This window comes from Zootoca vivipara, chromosome 1 (assembly GCF_963506605.1).
Source record: "Zootoca vivipara chromosome 1, rZooViv1.1, whole genome shotgun sequence".
Classification (NCBI taxonomy): Eukaryota; Metazoa; Chordata; class Lepidosauria; order Squamata; family Lacertidae; genus Zootoca; species Zootoca vivipara.
This window is the reverse complement of record NC_083276.1, coordinates 105,926,757-105,940,740: the sequence shown is the minus strand read 5'-3', so window position 1 is coordinate 105,940,740 and position 13,984 is coordinate 105,926,757. Positions and strand designations below refer to the sequence as shown.

The 13,984-nt window shown below is 40.4% G+C and overlaps 2 protein-coding genes across 23 annotated transcripts in view; both read left to right on the top strand.

Moving 5' to 3' along the window:
- The window catches only part of BAZ2B (bromodomain adjacent to zinc finger domain 2B), a 190,725-nt gene extending 188,624 nt beyond the window's left edge, over positions 1–2,101 (top strand). For all 18 annotated transcript variants that reach the window (XM_060280111.1, XM_060280101.1, XM_060280108.1 and 15 more), the window contains one exon: positions 645–2,101. In XM_060280111.1, coding sequence (XP_060136094.1) covers positions 645–798 — 154 coding nt within the window. In that variant the 3' untranslated portion in view covers positions 799–2,101. The remainder of the gene's footprint in view (positions 1–644) is intronic.
- A 4,137-nt stretch (positions 2,102–6,238) lies between these two features.
- The window catches only part of WDSUB1 (WD repeat, sterile alpha motif and U-box domain containing 1), a 45,261-nt gene continuing 37,515 nt past the window's right edge, over positions 6,239–13,984 (top strand). For 3 of the 5 annotated variants that reach the window (XM_035132113.2, XM_035132122.2, XM_035132104.2), the window contains exons 1-4: positions 6,241–7,353; positions 9,347–9,463; positions 10,890–11,305; positions 13,006–13,190. In XM_035132113.2, the coding sequence (XP_034988004.1) occupies positions 10,908–11,305; positions 13,006–13,190 (583 nt within the window). In that variant the 5' untranslated portion in view covers positions 6,241–7,353; positions 9,347–9,463; positions 10,890–10,907. Of the gene's footprint in view, positions 7,354–7,376; positions 9,464–10,889; positions 11,306–13,005; positions 13,191–13,984 lie in introns of those variants that run through there. The other 2 variants (XM_035132131.2, XM_060280051.1) reach the window with 2 other exon arrangements.

Below are 13,984 nucleotides of genomic sequence, written 5' to 3'. Positions count from 1 at the left end.
GACCAAAAGTGCAGTTGGTTCCGGGAGTTGGGCTAATGACGATTTAGGCCAGGCCACTGTTCAGGATGAAGCCATAGATATTTAAGAGGCAGACTAAGTTGCTGCTGCAGTCATACAAACCAAATGGAGCAGCATCTGTACCACATCTTGTGCGGGCATAAAAGGATATGCTTTTGTCAGGGCTGGAGTATCTATTGCAAAGCAACAAATAGATAACATGCATGCCCAAGTCTAATGTGTGGGTACTAGGTGTGGCAGTTTGGTGATGCTGGAAATCCTGGAAATGACTTGGGCCCAGTCTCTCTGTCTCTCTTGCCTCTGAGATTTTGGAGCTATTTAGGGTAAAATGGCTGCCCATACTGCATTAAAACTGTGCAGACGTTTATGGGCTTTCTGTTCATTTGGATGGACCCAAACCAGGTGTGCTCACTCAGTTTTACTTTCATTAAAAGCTGTGGTGCTAAAATCATTCAGCATCTGCTGTGTTTAAGATAACACGTAGCGAAGAAGTAAGACTAAATCTAAGATGAACAAAGTCCAGTTCTAAATTAATCCTGTTATATCTTTCCTCCTTGGTGAAGGTTTTAGATTTTTTTGCTTCCGTTCTGTATTTTAAGGAAATTTTGTTCTCTTTGATATTTCAGGTATCCTAATCTTGAAGCCTTTGCTGTAGATGTCAGGCTTGTGTTTGACAACTGTGAAACATTTAATGAAGATGATTCTGACATAGGCCGGGCTGGCCACAACATGAGGAAACATTTTGAAAAAAAATGGACAGAGATTTTCAAAGTGAGCTGAAGTGATCACAGTCCAAAATGTTTTCTTTTATTAAATGAGGATAAATGAGACCAGCAATGTGAACTGTATTTACATTAAAGTACAAGGCACATGCATAACTAATGACTGTTTTATTTTTCCTTAAAGTATCACTGGGGAATGGTACTAATTCCTAAGGCTTCACTCCTACAGCAACCATGGCCCTTGGTTTGTGTGTTTTATCAAACTATTTTAGGTAGAACAGGGAAGCACACCCAAAGAATTTAAACATAAGGGGTGTAATAGTGCAATAGCAATTTAAAATATATCAAAACGCACTGAATATTCAACCACCAGAGCTCTACTTGGGGGAAAATGTTCTCTTTTCCCTTTCAATAAATATCTATTTTTCATTTTTTTTTACTTTGTAGTTTATTTTTTAGTAAATGTATTTAATTTTATGAATTATTTATGATTAAATAGCATCCAGACTCTTCGTTTTCTGTGAAAAGGAAGAATTAGAAAATAAAATTGCTTTAAATCTTGAAAATACAACAAGGAATGTTTTAAAATATAAAACAAAGCCAAGTAAAACTGTTTACACTGATGTGCTGTAAAAGGCACGAAAAATTAAACTTTACTGTAGAGTTACAAGTACATTTATATATATATGTTGCTGCATCACTTGTGTAGTTAAATTGTATTTCAAGACAGTGAAGAAAAATGAGACATATGTATATACTGTTCATTATTGTTTATATTAAGTCTTGTTTTAAATATGTATGATGTGTACATATTGTTTGCAGACATTATTGTTTATGCCTTAGAAGGACTGTAGCATTTTATTTTAGTTTTAAGGTAATTATAGATATATGGCTTGTACAGTAATTATCCTCTACCAACACTGTGGAGTCTCCTTAATCTTTGTAGTGCCTGCCTTTAAAACAGGGTGTAGGGGATATTAGTTTTCCATTTTTCTATTTTGTTATATAATTTCAAGCCACCAGGGCCTCAGATTCAAGTATAATCATTTGTATCCATGTGGAATAAAATTGTGACAATTTCCTACGCACACAGTATTTTTTCATAAAAACATTTCCCTCCATTTGCCTTGCCACAGAAATAACAAAAAGACATTTGTAACCACTGTGTTTTATCTACTGTGTGTTGTGGTGGCCTGTTGGAGGCAAATAGATCAGAATTTTTTTTGTACCTATGTAAGAGTACTTGAAGTTTCATTTAAAACAAAACGTTGTGGAAAAGGTAGCATTCTCTTTTTTTTAGGAGTGTTATTTTTCACTAGTATGTGTGGCACGGATACAATAAAAGACTGTTTTGCAAACCAGTTTTTTTCTTGGTTATTTTAATTCCCTATATATTATAGTATTTTTTATATAAAAAAACTAAATACAATGCTGCTAATTAGCAGCGAGATCTCCCCCACCCCACCTCCAGCAGATGTGAATAGGAGATAGTAAGGAAAGGATCTGGAAAGAGCTAAGGATTGTGTTCCTACTAAACCAGGTGCAAGGGCTGCTGCACTTGTATAATAGTATTTCACTAGTAAAATGTCAAAGATAATTCACCTTTACTGGCAAAAGTATTTATAGCATCAAAATCAGAAAGCTTTCAGTGGTGCCCAAGCTCTAATACTACTAATGGAATGGTTGTTGTTGTTGTTGTTCCAAGAAAATCTCATAGTGATTTAATTTTTTCTTACAATGCTTTTTAGAGACTCTTTAGATATATAGCAGTAGAATAGCTTTATTTCTGTGTTGTATTGCCTAATACATGTGACTGGAGAGTGGATAATTAGTTTCAGTAAATTATTCAGAAATATTTAATTCTATTTTATCCAAATTAGAAATCAGTCTTTTATCTCTAGCATACAAAGGCTTACAATAAGATTTGTTCTACTTGACTTACTGATATTTATGGCCAGGTTCCATACTAGAAATTGTAATGAGTGCTTCTGAAAAGTGTAAAGTTGTTAATAGAAAGAAAAAAGTTATTTTTTTAATATCAGTTTTTAAAATTCACTTTCGCCATTTCATCTGGCAGAGTAGTAGTAAAACAGTAATAATTGGGTATTAGCAGTCACAAAACGAATTTTGATTATAGAAGCACAGAGGCAATTAACAATTGCAAATCCACCTTAGTAGGCACTGGGACTAGATCTCAGTGAGCCCACTCCAGAGAGCAGCTCCTATATCCACAGAGGTAACAATATCCTTTGAGATCACCAATAGGTCCATAAGAAAAGAAGGGAAACTGCTGGTTCTGGTCAAAAGCCTGCCTAGTCCAGCATCCTATCCTCACAGTGGCCAACCAGATGCTTATGGGAAGCCTGCAAGCAGAACCTGACTGCAACTTGTGATTCCAACAAGTATTCAGAAGCATACTCTTCTTCCAGTGGAAAAAGAATATAGCCATCCTTATGACTAGTAACCACTGAGAACCTTTCCCTGCATGAATTTCTCTAATCTTCTAAAGTTGTTTGTCCCAAATCTTCCTATATTCAGCTTCATTTGATTGCCCCAAGTTCTAGTATTTGTAGGAAACAGTACAAAAAACAAAAAAGACTATCAAGTGGATTTCATGCCATCTACCCATACTGCAGCATAAGCTCTTGCTGTGAAAACAATTCACCTTGTCATCTGACTTTTTTTTATATAGTTTAAATGTTTTCACAGTTGTTTGTTTTTAATTATTACTTCTTCTATAGCTGTTCTTATTCTTTATCTGTAAGCTGCTTTGAATCCCTGTGAGGGAGAAAGGTGAGGTATAATAATAATGTGAGGTATAATAATAATAATAATAATAATAATAATAATAATAATAATTAGTAGTAGTAGTAGTAGTAGTAGTAGTCTGAACGCAGATGCATGGGTAGGATTCAGACTTTATCTACTTCCTATTGTGAATTCTAAAACAATTGAATGCATTACTCATTGCTTTTCATTTCACATAGAAATGAGTTTTTTTGTTTTGTTACCTGTGTATTTTATATCTGCTTCTCTAGCTTCTTTGTCAAACTGGGGAGAACCACCTTAATTCGACTATACCCATTTTTTACCCGCCTAAATCCTCATTTTAAAAGCAACTTTAAAATTAAATTTCCTTTCCTTTTCCTCCCCTTCCCCCTTGAAATTTCCTTTACTCATAACTAAACTGTCCCTGCCTGAGTGAAGGAAAGAGATATTATGTTTAGTTTTTATTGAAATCTGAAATCTATCTATTTATCCCAACATTTTGGTAACTATATAATCACAGTTGTGTCTAAGTGGTGTATTGAAGACCCAATATAGTAAAACTAAAAATAAGAATGTTTTTCAATCAGAAGTCAACTGAGAAGCCTAATAGGTTGTAAAAGTAAATGCCAAAAGTTCACAGAGTGGGGCCTGTCTAACCTCAGCTGGAAGGGAATTCCACAAAATTGGACCCATATTTCATGGATGTTGTGACTAACCGCAGTGTCTAAAAGCAATTCCCCTGAAAATCTCAGTGGTCCAGTAGCATATGGACAAGCTATTGAGCACTGGAGATATGTGCTGGTATTATGCTATAGTCTATCCCCATCAACAGTCTAGCTGCAGTGTTTAGTATTAGCTGGACCCACCCAAGGATAGCCCCACGAAGACTGTAATAATCAAGACCATTCCTGCCCAAGAATGGATATAGACACTGAGGCTATCTGAGCTTCCAAGAACAAAGATGGATCCAAGAGAAACCTCAAATCCTGAACCTGTACTTTCAGAGTGAATGCAACCCCATTCAGAATTGGCCAGTCTCTTGGACATGGGACCCAACAAACCACATTGGAGAACTTATAAAGAAAACCAGTGAAAAGGCTTGAGACACAAATTCCCATGACATTCTGTCACTCAGTATGAGGAATACTGAAAAAATGTTAACTCTCCAAAACCAGCATACTTAATCAACTGATATTTACACCATTGACAGTCGTTCTCATGGAGTAAAAGCATAATAATAATAATAATAATAATAATAATAATAATAATAATTTATTTATTTATTTATTTATTTATTTATTTATACCACACTCATCTGGCTGGGTTTCCGAAGCATTGCCAAGGTTAAGTGGCTTGTGAGTTGACACTTGTAAATGAAATTTGTGACTATGGAAATGTTCTTATGCAAGTGAGTGAATATAAAGAACTTTAGAAATGTATCGAAAACATTGCTGTGTTATAAAATACATTTATATTGCCATAAAGATGATTGATTTATTCTACTGCCTCAGCAGAGCCCAGATAAATAAAACAGCTGAAAACGAAGAAGGAAGCACTAGTAGCCAAACTAATCTGATACACAGGGTATATTGTAGAGTATCATGTTTGCATCTGTGTAGAGGTCAGTGAAAGTACTGTAATACATTTTAAAGCAGCCTTATCAGTTTACGAAATTAATATTGGGCTTTGGTCCGCGTAAGCTCATGCTATAATAAATATTAAATATTGAAGGAGCTACAAGACTTTTGGTTGTTTGTCTGCAAAAGTATAATAAACCTGTTCCTCTGGAAGTTGTTTTGAAATGTATCACTTACATGGCTCACCTGGAAAACAGAATGTTTTCCCCAAATGCCTGAAAGTGACACTCACCACAGGCACCCAGGCAACTGCTTATTGTAGTTGTTTACATACATTGAGGGAACAAAACTTGTACTTGCAGCTCATGTACTTGCACAGCTTACTACCGTATTGCAAGGTATTGGACAATTCTAAATGCAGACTTGTTTGGGATCTATATCTTACAACTCTCGGACTTAGTGGACAAACTTAGAACCCATGTACTGGAGTTGAACAGTCAAGAAAATCACTTATTTTTTAATCAACATGGCATGGTTTCATTACAAGTGTAACACTGACAAAACGTGGTTATAGGCCTCTGAGGTCCCGTGGCAATCTCTGGAATGATAAAGGTACCCCTGACCATTAGGTCCAGTTGCGGACTACTCCGTGGTTGTGCGCTTATCTCGCTCTATAGGCCAAGGGAGCCAGCTTTTGTCCACAGACAGCTTCAGGGTCATGTGGCCAGCATGACTAAGCCGCTTCTGGCAAAGCTAGAGCAGTGCACGGAAACTCTGTTTACCTTCCCGCTGGAGCAGTACCTATTTATCTACTTGCACTTTGACGTGCTTTCGAACTGCTAGGTTGGCAGGATCAGGGACCGAGCAATGGGAGCTCACCCCGTTGCGGGGATTCGAACCACTGACCTTCTGATCGGCAAGCCCTAGGCTCTGTGATTTAGACCACAGCGCCACCCGCGACCCAGGTATCTGGAATGATACCTTGGTTTTAAAACTTAAATGATTTAAAAGTTAAATGTAATTAAATATTTGGTGCTTCTAGGGGGGATTGGGGGGGGAACAGTTGTGTATGAATAACTTTATGACTGGTGTATATTACAAATGGGGGGGGAGACAAGGACTGACAAAAGGAAGCACTTCACAGCACAAAGTTGAATGCCAATTTACATGGCTTTAAAAAGAGGATTAGAAAAATTCAGACATGAGGCAATTGCTACTAGTCATAATCACTGTGTACTATTCTCCAGGATCATAGGTAGCATATCTTTGTACCAGTTTGGGGAACTTTAGTGCGATAGTGTCATTGCACTACTTTCTGCCTGAGGGCCTTCTCTAAACATCTGTTTCACCACTGTGGGAAATGGAGATGCTAAGGCTCTTCTCCTGTTCTTAATCTAATCAGATCCTAACCAGCCATTTCTTTTTTACAGATGTGTTAAATCTGTAACAATTATGTCAAGCCAAAAAAGCAACCCATCTAACAAAACCACATATTATCACCTCCAACTGTGACTTTGGTTTGCTTATTAATCTGTACAGTACTCGGAACAGCAAGACGCTGAGCAAGCTGGATAAAAGGCTTGAGAGGTATATAGAAAATAAAGTATAGCGGTATGATAGCAACTAGTAAACTGCATGATGCGATGCAATGCATGGTTTTCCATCACACCTGTAGTCAGATCAAGCGTGATTGCTCCCCTCCCTATGTACGCCTATGGAAAACAACATGGCAATGTCGGGCCATGTTATCATGTGAAAAATATTGTCCTCTATTATCCGGAGATGACAAACCTCCGGCAGGCTTCGCGCTAATTGTGCAGGAAGTTGACAAAGGAATGTAATATTTGGCCTGCGCGTTAGACTGGGAGACCTTGCATCCTTCTCTCCCCACCCCCGGACCCCCAGCAGCAAGCGTGAAATGGCGAGGTGGGGGCCGGAGAGAGACCAAGGAAGGCGACAGCCTGGGAGAAAAAAACGCTATTCCACCACCGCCCTCCTTGGCCGTGTCGAAAAGGAGGCAGCGCTCGCCAATTCTCCCCCCCCCCCTCAGTTTCCGCCTTCCAGTTGGAGGCGTGTCACGAGGCCGCAGGTGAGCAGGCGTTCCAGTGGGACACGGAAGGCGACGTGGGCGTGGAATTCCCCCTGTGTCGCACTCGAGCGCGCACGTGACCTTCGCGGCCCACAGTGGTGTGTGCTCCGTCAGCTACAAGCTCGCGCAGGCTGCAAGAGGAAGACGCGGAACCCTCGGCGCAGCCGCAAGACAAGAGGTAAGGAATGGGAGAGCGGGCGGGAGAGGGAGCGGGGCGACCTGCAACCGCCGCCACCGAACGCTCAAGTTTGAACAGGCGGGTGGGTGGGTTGCTGCGCGCGCGACGTAGTGACGGGGAGCAGCGGGTGTGTGTGACTGTGAGAGGAGAAGCCTGGCGTCGTTTGCGCAGGCGTCGCCACTTTGTTTCTCCTCGGAGCAGTTAGGGGGCGTTAGGCAGGCGCTTCACTCTACGCTTCTACGTCCCCCACCGCCGGGGGGGGGGGAGCCGGAGGTTTGCGCCTCAGAGCCTCGTGAGGGGGAAGGGGGCTCTTCTCAAACGGATGGCTGTTTTGAGCCCTCCGTCGCCCGCTCAAAGCCTGGCCAGTCAGGCTCCGGGTGTGTTGTTGTTGCTGTTGTTTTGGGTGTGTGTGTGTACGGTAATGTTTCTGTTGGGGTCACGTCGCTGACTGATACTTATACTAAATATAAAGAAGTTGATTTGAATATCAGCGCGCGTCACAGGTGCTCAAGGTTGATGAGAACAAATAGCCAAACTTAGTTGGTCTCTAAGGTGCTACTGGAAGGATTTTTTTATTTATTTTTTGTTTCAACAAATAGCCTGTTCGCATAAAGCACACTTGTTCAGGAGCTCAAAATGTAGAGTGAAAAAAGTGCATATTCCTGAAATGAGGACACTAGTAAAAAGCTTTACCGCAACCGGCACAAAGTTTTGTCGCTTGAGATTGTGACAAGTCGTAGGCTGCAGTCCTGGCCCCACTTATCCCCATTGAATTCAGTGGGACTTCCTTTTGAGTAGATAAGGGGTTAGGATTGGGCTGTAAAAAGTTGCCCATCAGCAGTTAAAATCCGGACAGCAGATTGAGGGGGGAATAGTCAGTCTTCCCCCACTGTGGTGGGATGTGTATTTCTGCTTGAATTGTAATTATTTCTAAATACGCATCTATCCATACAAACTGTCATATGCTCAATATATGGAACTTTGTACTATCTTTTCGTCTTTTTCTCTCCGTGGTATATGGAAATAACCTTCCAAATTTACCTTTAATGTGTTTCAGAGTCTTATCATATACTACTTACAGTTACAGAGATGGCTTTCTGTTTTGTAATAGTAATTTCAAAGCACATGGCACCTGTAACAAGGGAGGAGGAGGGAGACTTGGGTGCCATGCAGTGCAATCCTAAGTATGTTTACACAACAGCTAAGTTCACAGAGTTCCGTCTGATTTACCTCCTAGGCTAGCAAGTTTTCTTAGTTAGCTTCAACACTTTGTCAACATGCATAGGACTGGGCTTAAAAACAACTTTACTCACAGGTAAAGTTCTTTAAATGGTAAAGGTAAAGGTAAAGGGACCCCTGACCATTAGGTCCAGTCGTGACCGACTCTGGGGTTGCGCGCTCATCTCGCATTATTGGCCGAGGGAGCCGGCGTATAGCTTCCAGGTCATGTGGCCAGCATGACAAAGCCGCTTCTGGCAAACCAGAGCAGCACATGGAAACGCCGTTTACCTTCCCGTGTAGCGGTTCCTATTTATCTACTTGCATTTTGACATGCTTTCGAACTGCTAGGTTGACAGGAGCTGGGACCAAGCAACGGGAGCTCACCCCGTCACAGGGATTCGAACCGCCGACCTTCTGATCAGCAAGTCCTAGGCTCAGTGGTTTAACCATAGCGCCACCAGAAGAATCCAAGCCAGTATTTAAGAATTATTTAAGAAGTTGCAAATGATTCTGTATGGATCATAGCTGAAACAGAGGCAGTATTCATGATCAGGTGGTCTGATAAGTACTCATCAAAGTTTGGTATTCTGGTTTTCAGGTTTGATTGATATTACTGTGCCATCTAAATAATTGTTGATAAATGACTGTACAAATTAATTACACATACAAGACGTGTGGAACACATGATGCATGAGTATATGTACTGTACAACTGGGTAAGGTACATGACCCATAATTTGTTTTGAATGTTTATGCTATTTTTATTATTCCAGCAAGGCTTCTGTGACTAGATTTTAACAACATACCAGAAGAATCCAAGCCAGTATTTAAGAATTATTTAAGAAGTGTGTATACTCCAGCTGCTTAGAGGATTCCATTTATTGTCACAGGTATTGAAAATTAAAGCTGTTCTTTTTTGCTACTGTTCATGATTTTAGACTTTTTTAAAATAAAAATTGTAGAATTGTGTACACCCATAACTTCAAATCTACTTGCAACATTCCTGTAAAGTGGCTCAATATTATTCCCACTTCTACAAATACAGAACTAAGAGAAGACCTAGTTATTTTTGGACAGTACCATTTAGGAATGTAAGTGGGAGGGACTCACCTGATTAAATGCGGGCAAGGGGCAAGGGGACTAGTATGTGAGGAAGAAGGCTAGGTAGGCAAGAACATTTTGCATTTGTGTCTAGGTTTTTATGTGGAAGGATTTTGGCGTGGATGCAGCATTTAATCATGGCACATCTCAGAATGAGAAATTGGCTTGAGGAAGAACAGTTCAGCTTCTGGCAAAAACTACATAATTCCACACTGTTTCAATATAAAGGCAAATTATTATTATTTATATGCAGACAAAATTACAGAAAATGGGGGGGGGAGGGGTGGAATCAGTAGTCAATTATGTATCATTTCCAGGCTAAAAAATAAATAGTTAATACTGATCATATTCACATGCCTAATGTGTGTTCCTGACCTCAAACATGCAGAGTGCTGCAATTTCTGCTCCTTTGTCTGCTTAGAGTGGAATTTTCTGCTATCCCTATACATGATAGAAAATGAATGGGGAGGAAAGCAAGCAAATTCAGGTACCAGCTCTTGAAATTTAATACTGTCAGCAATACAGAAATTTAATACTGTCTAGGCAGGTAGTACAAATGCATAACCCAGCAGCCCTTAGATCAGTGTTTCCCAAATGGGTCTCCAGCTGTTTTTTTAAAGTACAATTCCCATCATCCTTGATCACTGGTCCTGCTACCAAGTCCAAAAACAGCTGGAGACCCAAGTTTGGGAAACACTGCCTTAGATAGATCCAGAGTGTGCTTTCCCTCTGTTCTGTAATCCCATGGCAACTGGAAGTTGGAGCTGAATGTTTTTTCCTGGAGGGGAAAGTAAGTTGCTTTCAGCTGCTCCTTCTCTGCTTGATAAATGGGACCCAGCTGGTCTTCCTTTTGCTGTGGTGTTCCTCCTTGGGTAGGTGGTATCAGTGGCCCATGGATAGGGCAGAAGTGAGTTTCTTTTCTGCGCTGCAGTCCCAAGAACAAGATGTCTTTGCAAATAAATACCGGTATGTATTCTGCATTGGTGACAGTGTCTACATTTAGGAAATATGATTTATGCTGTGCACCTTTTGGAGTCACATGTTCAAGATTTCTTGGGCTGTAAAATACAATTTTTAAAGTGGTTTGTATCTTCAGCTTTTTGAATTTTTTGTGGTAAAGATGAATATTTACTTTCTAATCAGAATGTCTGATAATAAAAGGGAACATAATCTAGACATATATGAATGCTTATAACTTTTTCTTCTTTATTGCAGGTCACTTTATATGACCAAATGGTGAAGTTAATTTGCACTTTGACGGATCACAATGATGATGTCAACTACTGTGCCTTCTCTTCTTCTTACTTGGCTACATGTTCCCTGGATAAATCTATCCGTCTGTATTCTTTAAGCAGTTTTGATGAGCTTCCTTACTCACCACTAAGAGGCCACACATATGCTGTTCATTGCTGCTGCTTTTCTCCTTTTGGAAACCTTTTAGCTTCGTGTTCTACGGATGGCAACACAGTTCTGTGGGAAACTCACAATGGACTGAAACTGGCAGTATTGGAACACCCCTATAGGCATCCTGTAAGGATTTGTCGATTTTCCCCTAATTCCACATACTTGGTTTCAGGAGCAGCTGATGGAAGTGTAAATCTTTGGAATGTTCAGTCTTTTAAAGTGTACCGGTGAGTACGTCAGGCCCCGTAACAAAAAAGGAGTAGCTATCCTGTATCCTTCTAGATGTTGCTGGACTACAACTCTCTTCAGCCACATCCAGCTTAGGCAATAGTTGGGGGTGATGCACACTGTAGTCCAACAACATCTGGAGGGTCACAGGTGAGCCGCCCCTGAACTTGACAGACATCACACAAATTTTACATTCTTAAAGTACTTTTAGATACATCTCTGTCTTCGGAAGAAGGCATTAGACTTTATTCTACTGTGGTTTAACCCACAGAGCCACCCACGTCGCAGCAATTTAGATACCTGCTACCAAAACAATTACAATAAGCATCCCATTGTGTTTATTGATGAGACACAGAAATTCACAGTGCAACAGGTTTTTGTTTTTTTGTGAGGGCTATAGGACCCAGGTGGCGCTGTGGGTTAAACCACTGAGCCTAGGGCTTGCTGATCAGAAGGTCGGCAGTTCAAATCCCTGTGACGGGGTGAGCTCCCGTTGCTTGGTCCCAGCTCCTGCCAACCTAGCAGTTCGAAAGCACATCAAAATGCAAGTAGATAAATAGGAACCGCTACAGTGGGAAGGTAAACGGCGTTTCCATGTGCTGCTCTGGTTTGCCAGAAGCGGCTTTGTCATGCTGGCCACATGACCTGGAAGCTATATGCCGGCTCCCTCGGCCAATAATGCGAGATGAGCGCACAACCCCAGAGTCGGTCACGACTGGACCTAATGGTCAGGGTCCCTTTACCTTTACCTTTTATTATTAATATGTTGTAAGTTCTGTATAGATCCAAAAACCATCTCGGATTCCTTGGTTTCCCCCTCAGCTTCTTTCATGCTATATTGTAATTTGTTTCTAAATCCACAAGTCTCAGTACCCTCTGGTGCTTATGGGTCCCATTAAAATATAAATTGCTAGAAATTCTGCATTTTGGAATAATGTAGTTAGCATTTAGCTCAAATCTGTTTTCATTATGCAATTAATATATTAAAGAATGATCAGCTTTCTTCCTCTATAGCTCATGTGATTCAGTGGTCTTGTTTAGATATAATGATAAACCTTGGTTCACAATTATGAGAACAAACCACAGTAAGCCTCACACTTGCATGTTTCCTCCTTCTCTTCTGATGTACGTCCAAATAAGAATTAGGAAGTTTTCCCTTTTGTTTAGATTAACCACAAGTTGCTGTTACCTGACTCCTTAGTTAGTCTTAGGTATGATTTCTTGAAAGAGGACAATTTCAAACCATAGTTTATAAAGTTGGCTTGTCTCATTTAGCTGTAGCCAAGATTAAACACTCTAGGGAACAGACAATATGCTAAACTGGTTTATTTAAAACTGAAGTTGAAGCTTCCAAAGTCCTTCCAGCTGTACCTAAGGAGAAGAGAAGAAAGGTGAAGCAGGCTCAAGGCTAAGTGAAGCTCATTCTTGTAATACTAAATCATAGTTTAATGTTGCAGCTAAACACAGCCATATCCTGCTGGAAGTAAATAAATAGACAACAGGCAGGTCTTGATATTTCATAGTTAGATGATTTATCTGTGCCTTTGTAGTATATTTGTAGGTGCATAAGGTGCCAGCAAAATTGCTTTGCATTAGATTGTTTATATTCTTTTCAGAATTGGTTTAATTCATGCTTATCTTACTTTATCAGGCTTGTAATATTTTACAAAGTTCACGATCCTTTATTCTTTTCTTTCAGATCTGGCAGTGTTAAAGATGGCTCTTTGGTAGCCTGTGCCTTTGCTCCTGATGCAAGTTTCTTTGTGACTGGATCATCATGTGGAGATTTAACTGTTTGGGATGAGACAATGAAGTGCTTGTATAATGAGAAAGCTCATGATCTTGGAGTCACCTGCTGTGACTTTTCTTCAAAACTGGCTTCTGGTTAGTTAACTTGCTATTTAAATAAATCCTTTTAATATATTTTTTCTTCTCCAGCCCTACCTCTTATGCAGATTGATTTTGTCATTGATGCCTGTGGTATTGATGCTTCAGAGTTTTTCCCTTTCTTTTCAGTTGCCCTTTTGGCATGATGATGGCGGTAGGCAGGAGATGTCAGGGAAGCTCTGGAGAACTGGCATAGAACTGGACCATCTAGGCTCTGTGTGAAAGAATGTGATAAGGCGAATTATTCTAAGAATTTATGGAATTTCTCATAGTGCTCAAGTTTAGTGTCATGTATCTCAACATTAACGTTGCAGTCCTCTGGTTCCTGGGGAGCATCCCAGAAGCCAACGAATGCATTGGATCTCTCTGTGTCTCTGAGGCTGGAGAGAGATGTCTCCCACCAAAGACGGAGATCTAACACAGCATGTCTCAACAGTTAATTCTTATTTGGTGTTGCATCTTAGACATTGGGGAGAGTAGGGATGTGAAGAGCAGGCATTTTGAGGGCATGCCAAAAGAACTCTCATGCTCCTGGAATGGGGGACAAATTATACTAGCTCTGTAGCTGGCACAGTTTAAATTCCAATGAGAAGGGAATTGCTTTAAGGGGGCGGGGGAGGAACAGAATAAAAAAGGGGGGGAATGCTGCCGCCGCCCTTTCTACCCTACTGGCACGAGGCCAGCATGGCATATTCTGTTCTCCCTGCAATCCCATTTTAGATTGCTCTCCCTGATTGCAATCTTATATAGGCATGCTTGGGAGTAAGGCCCATTAAACTTACTTCTGAGCA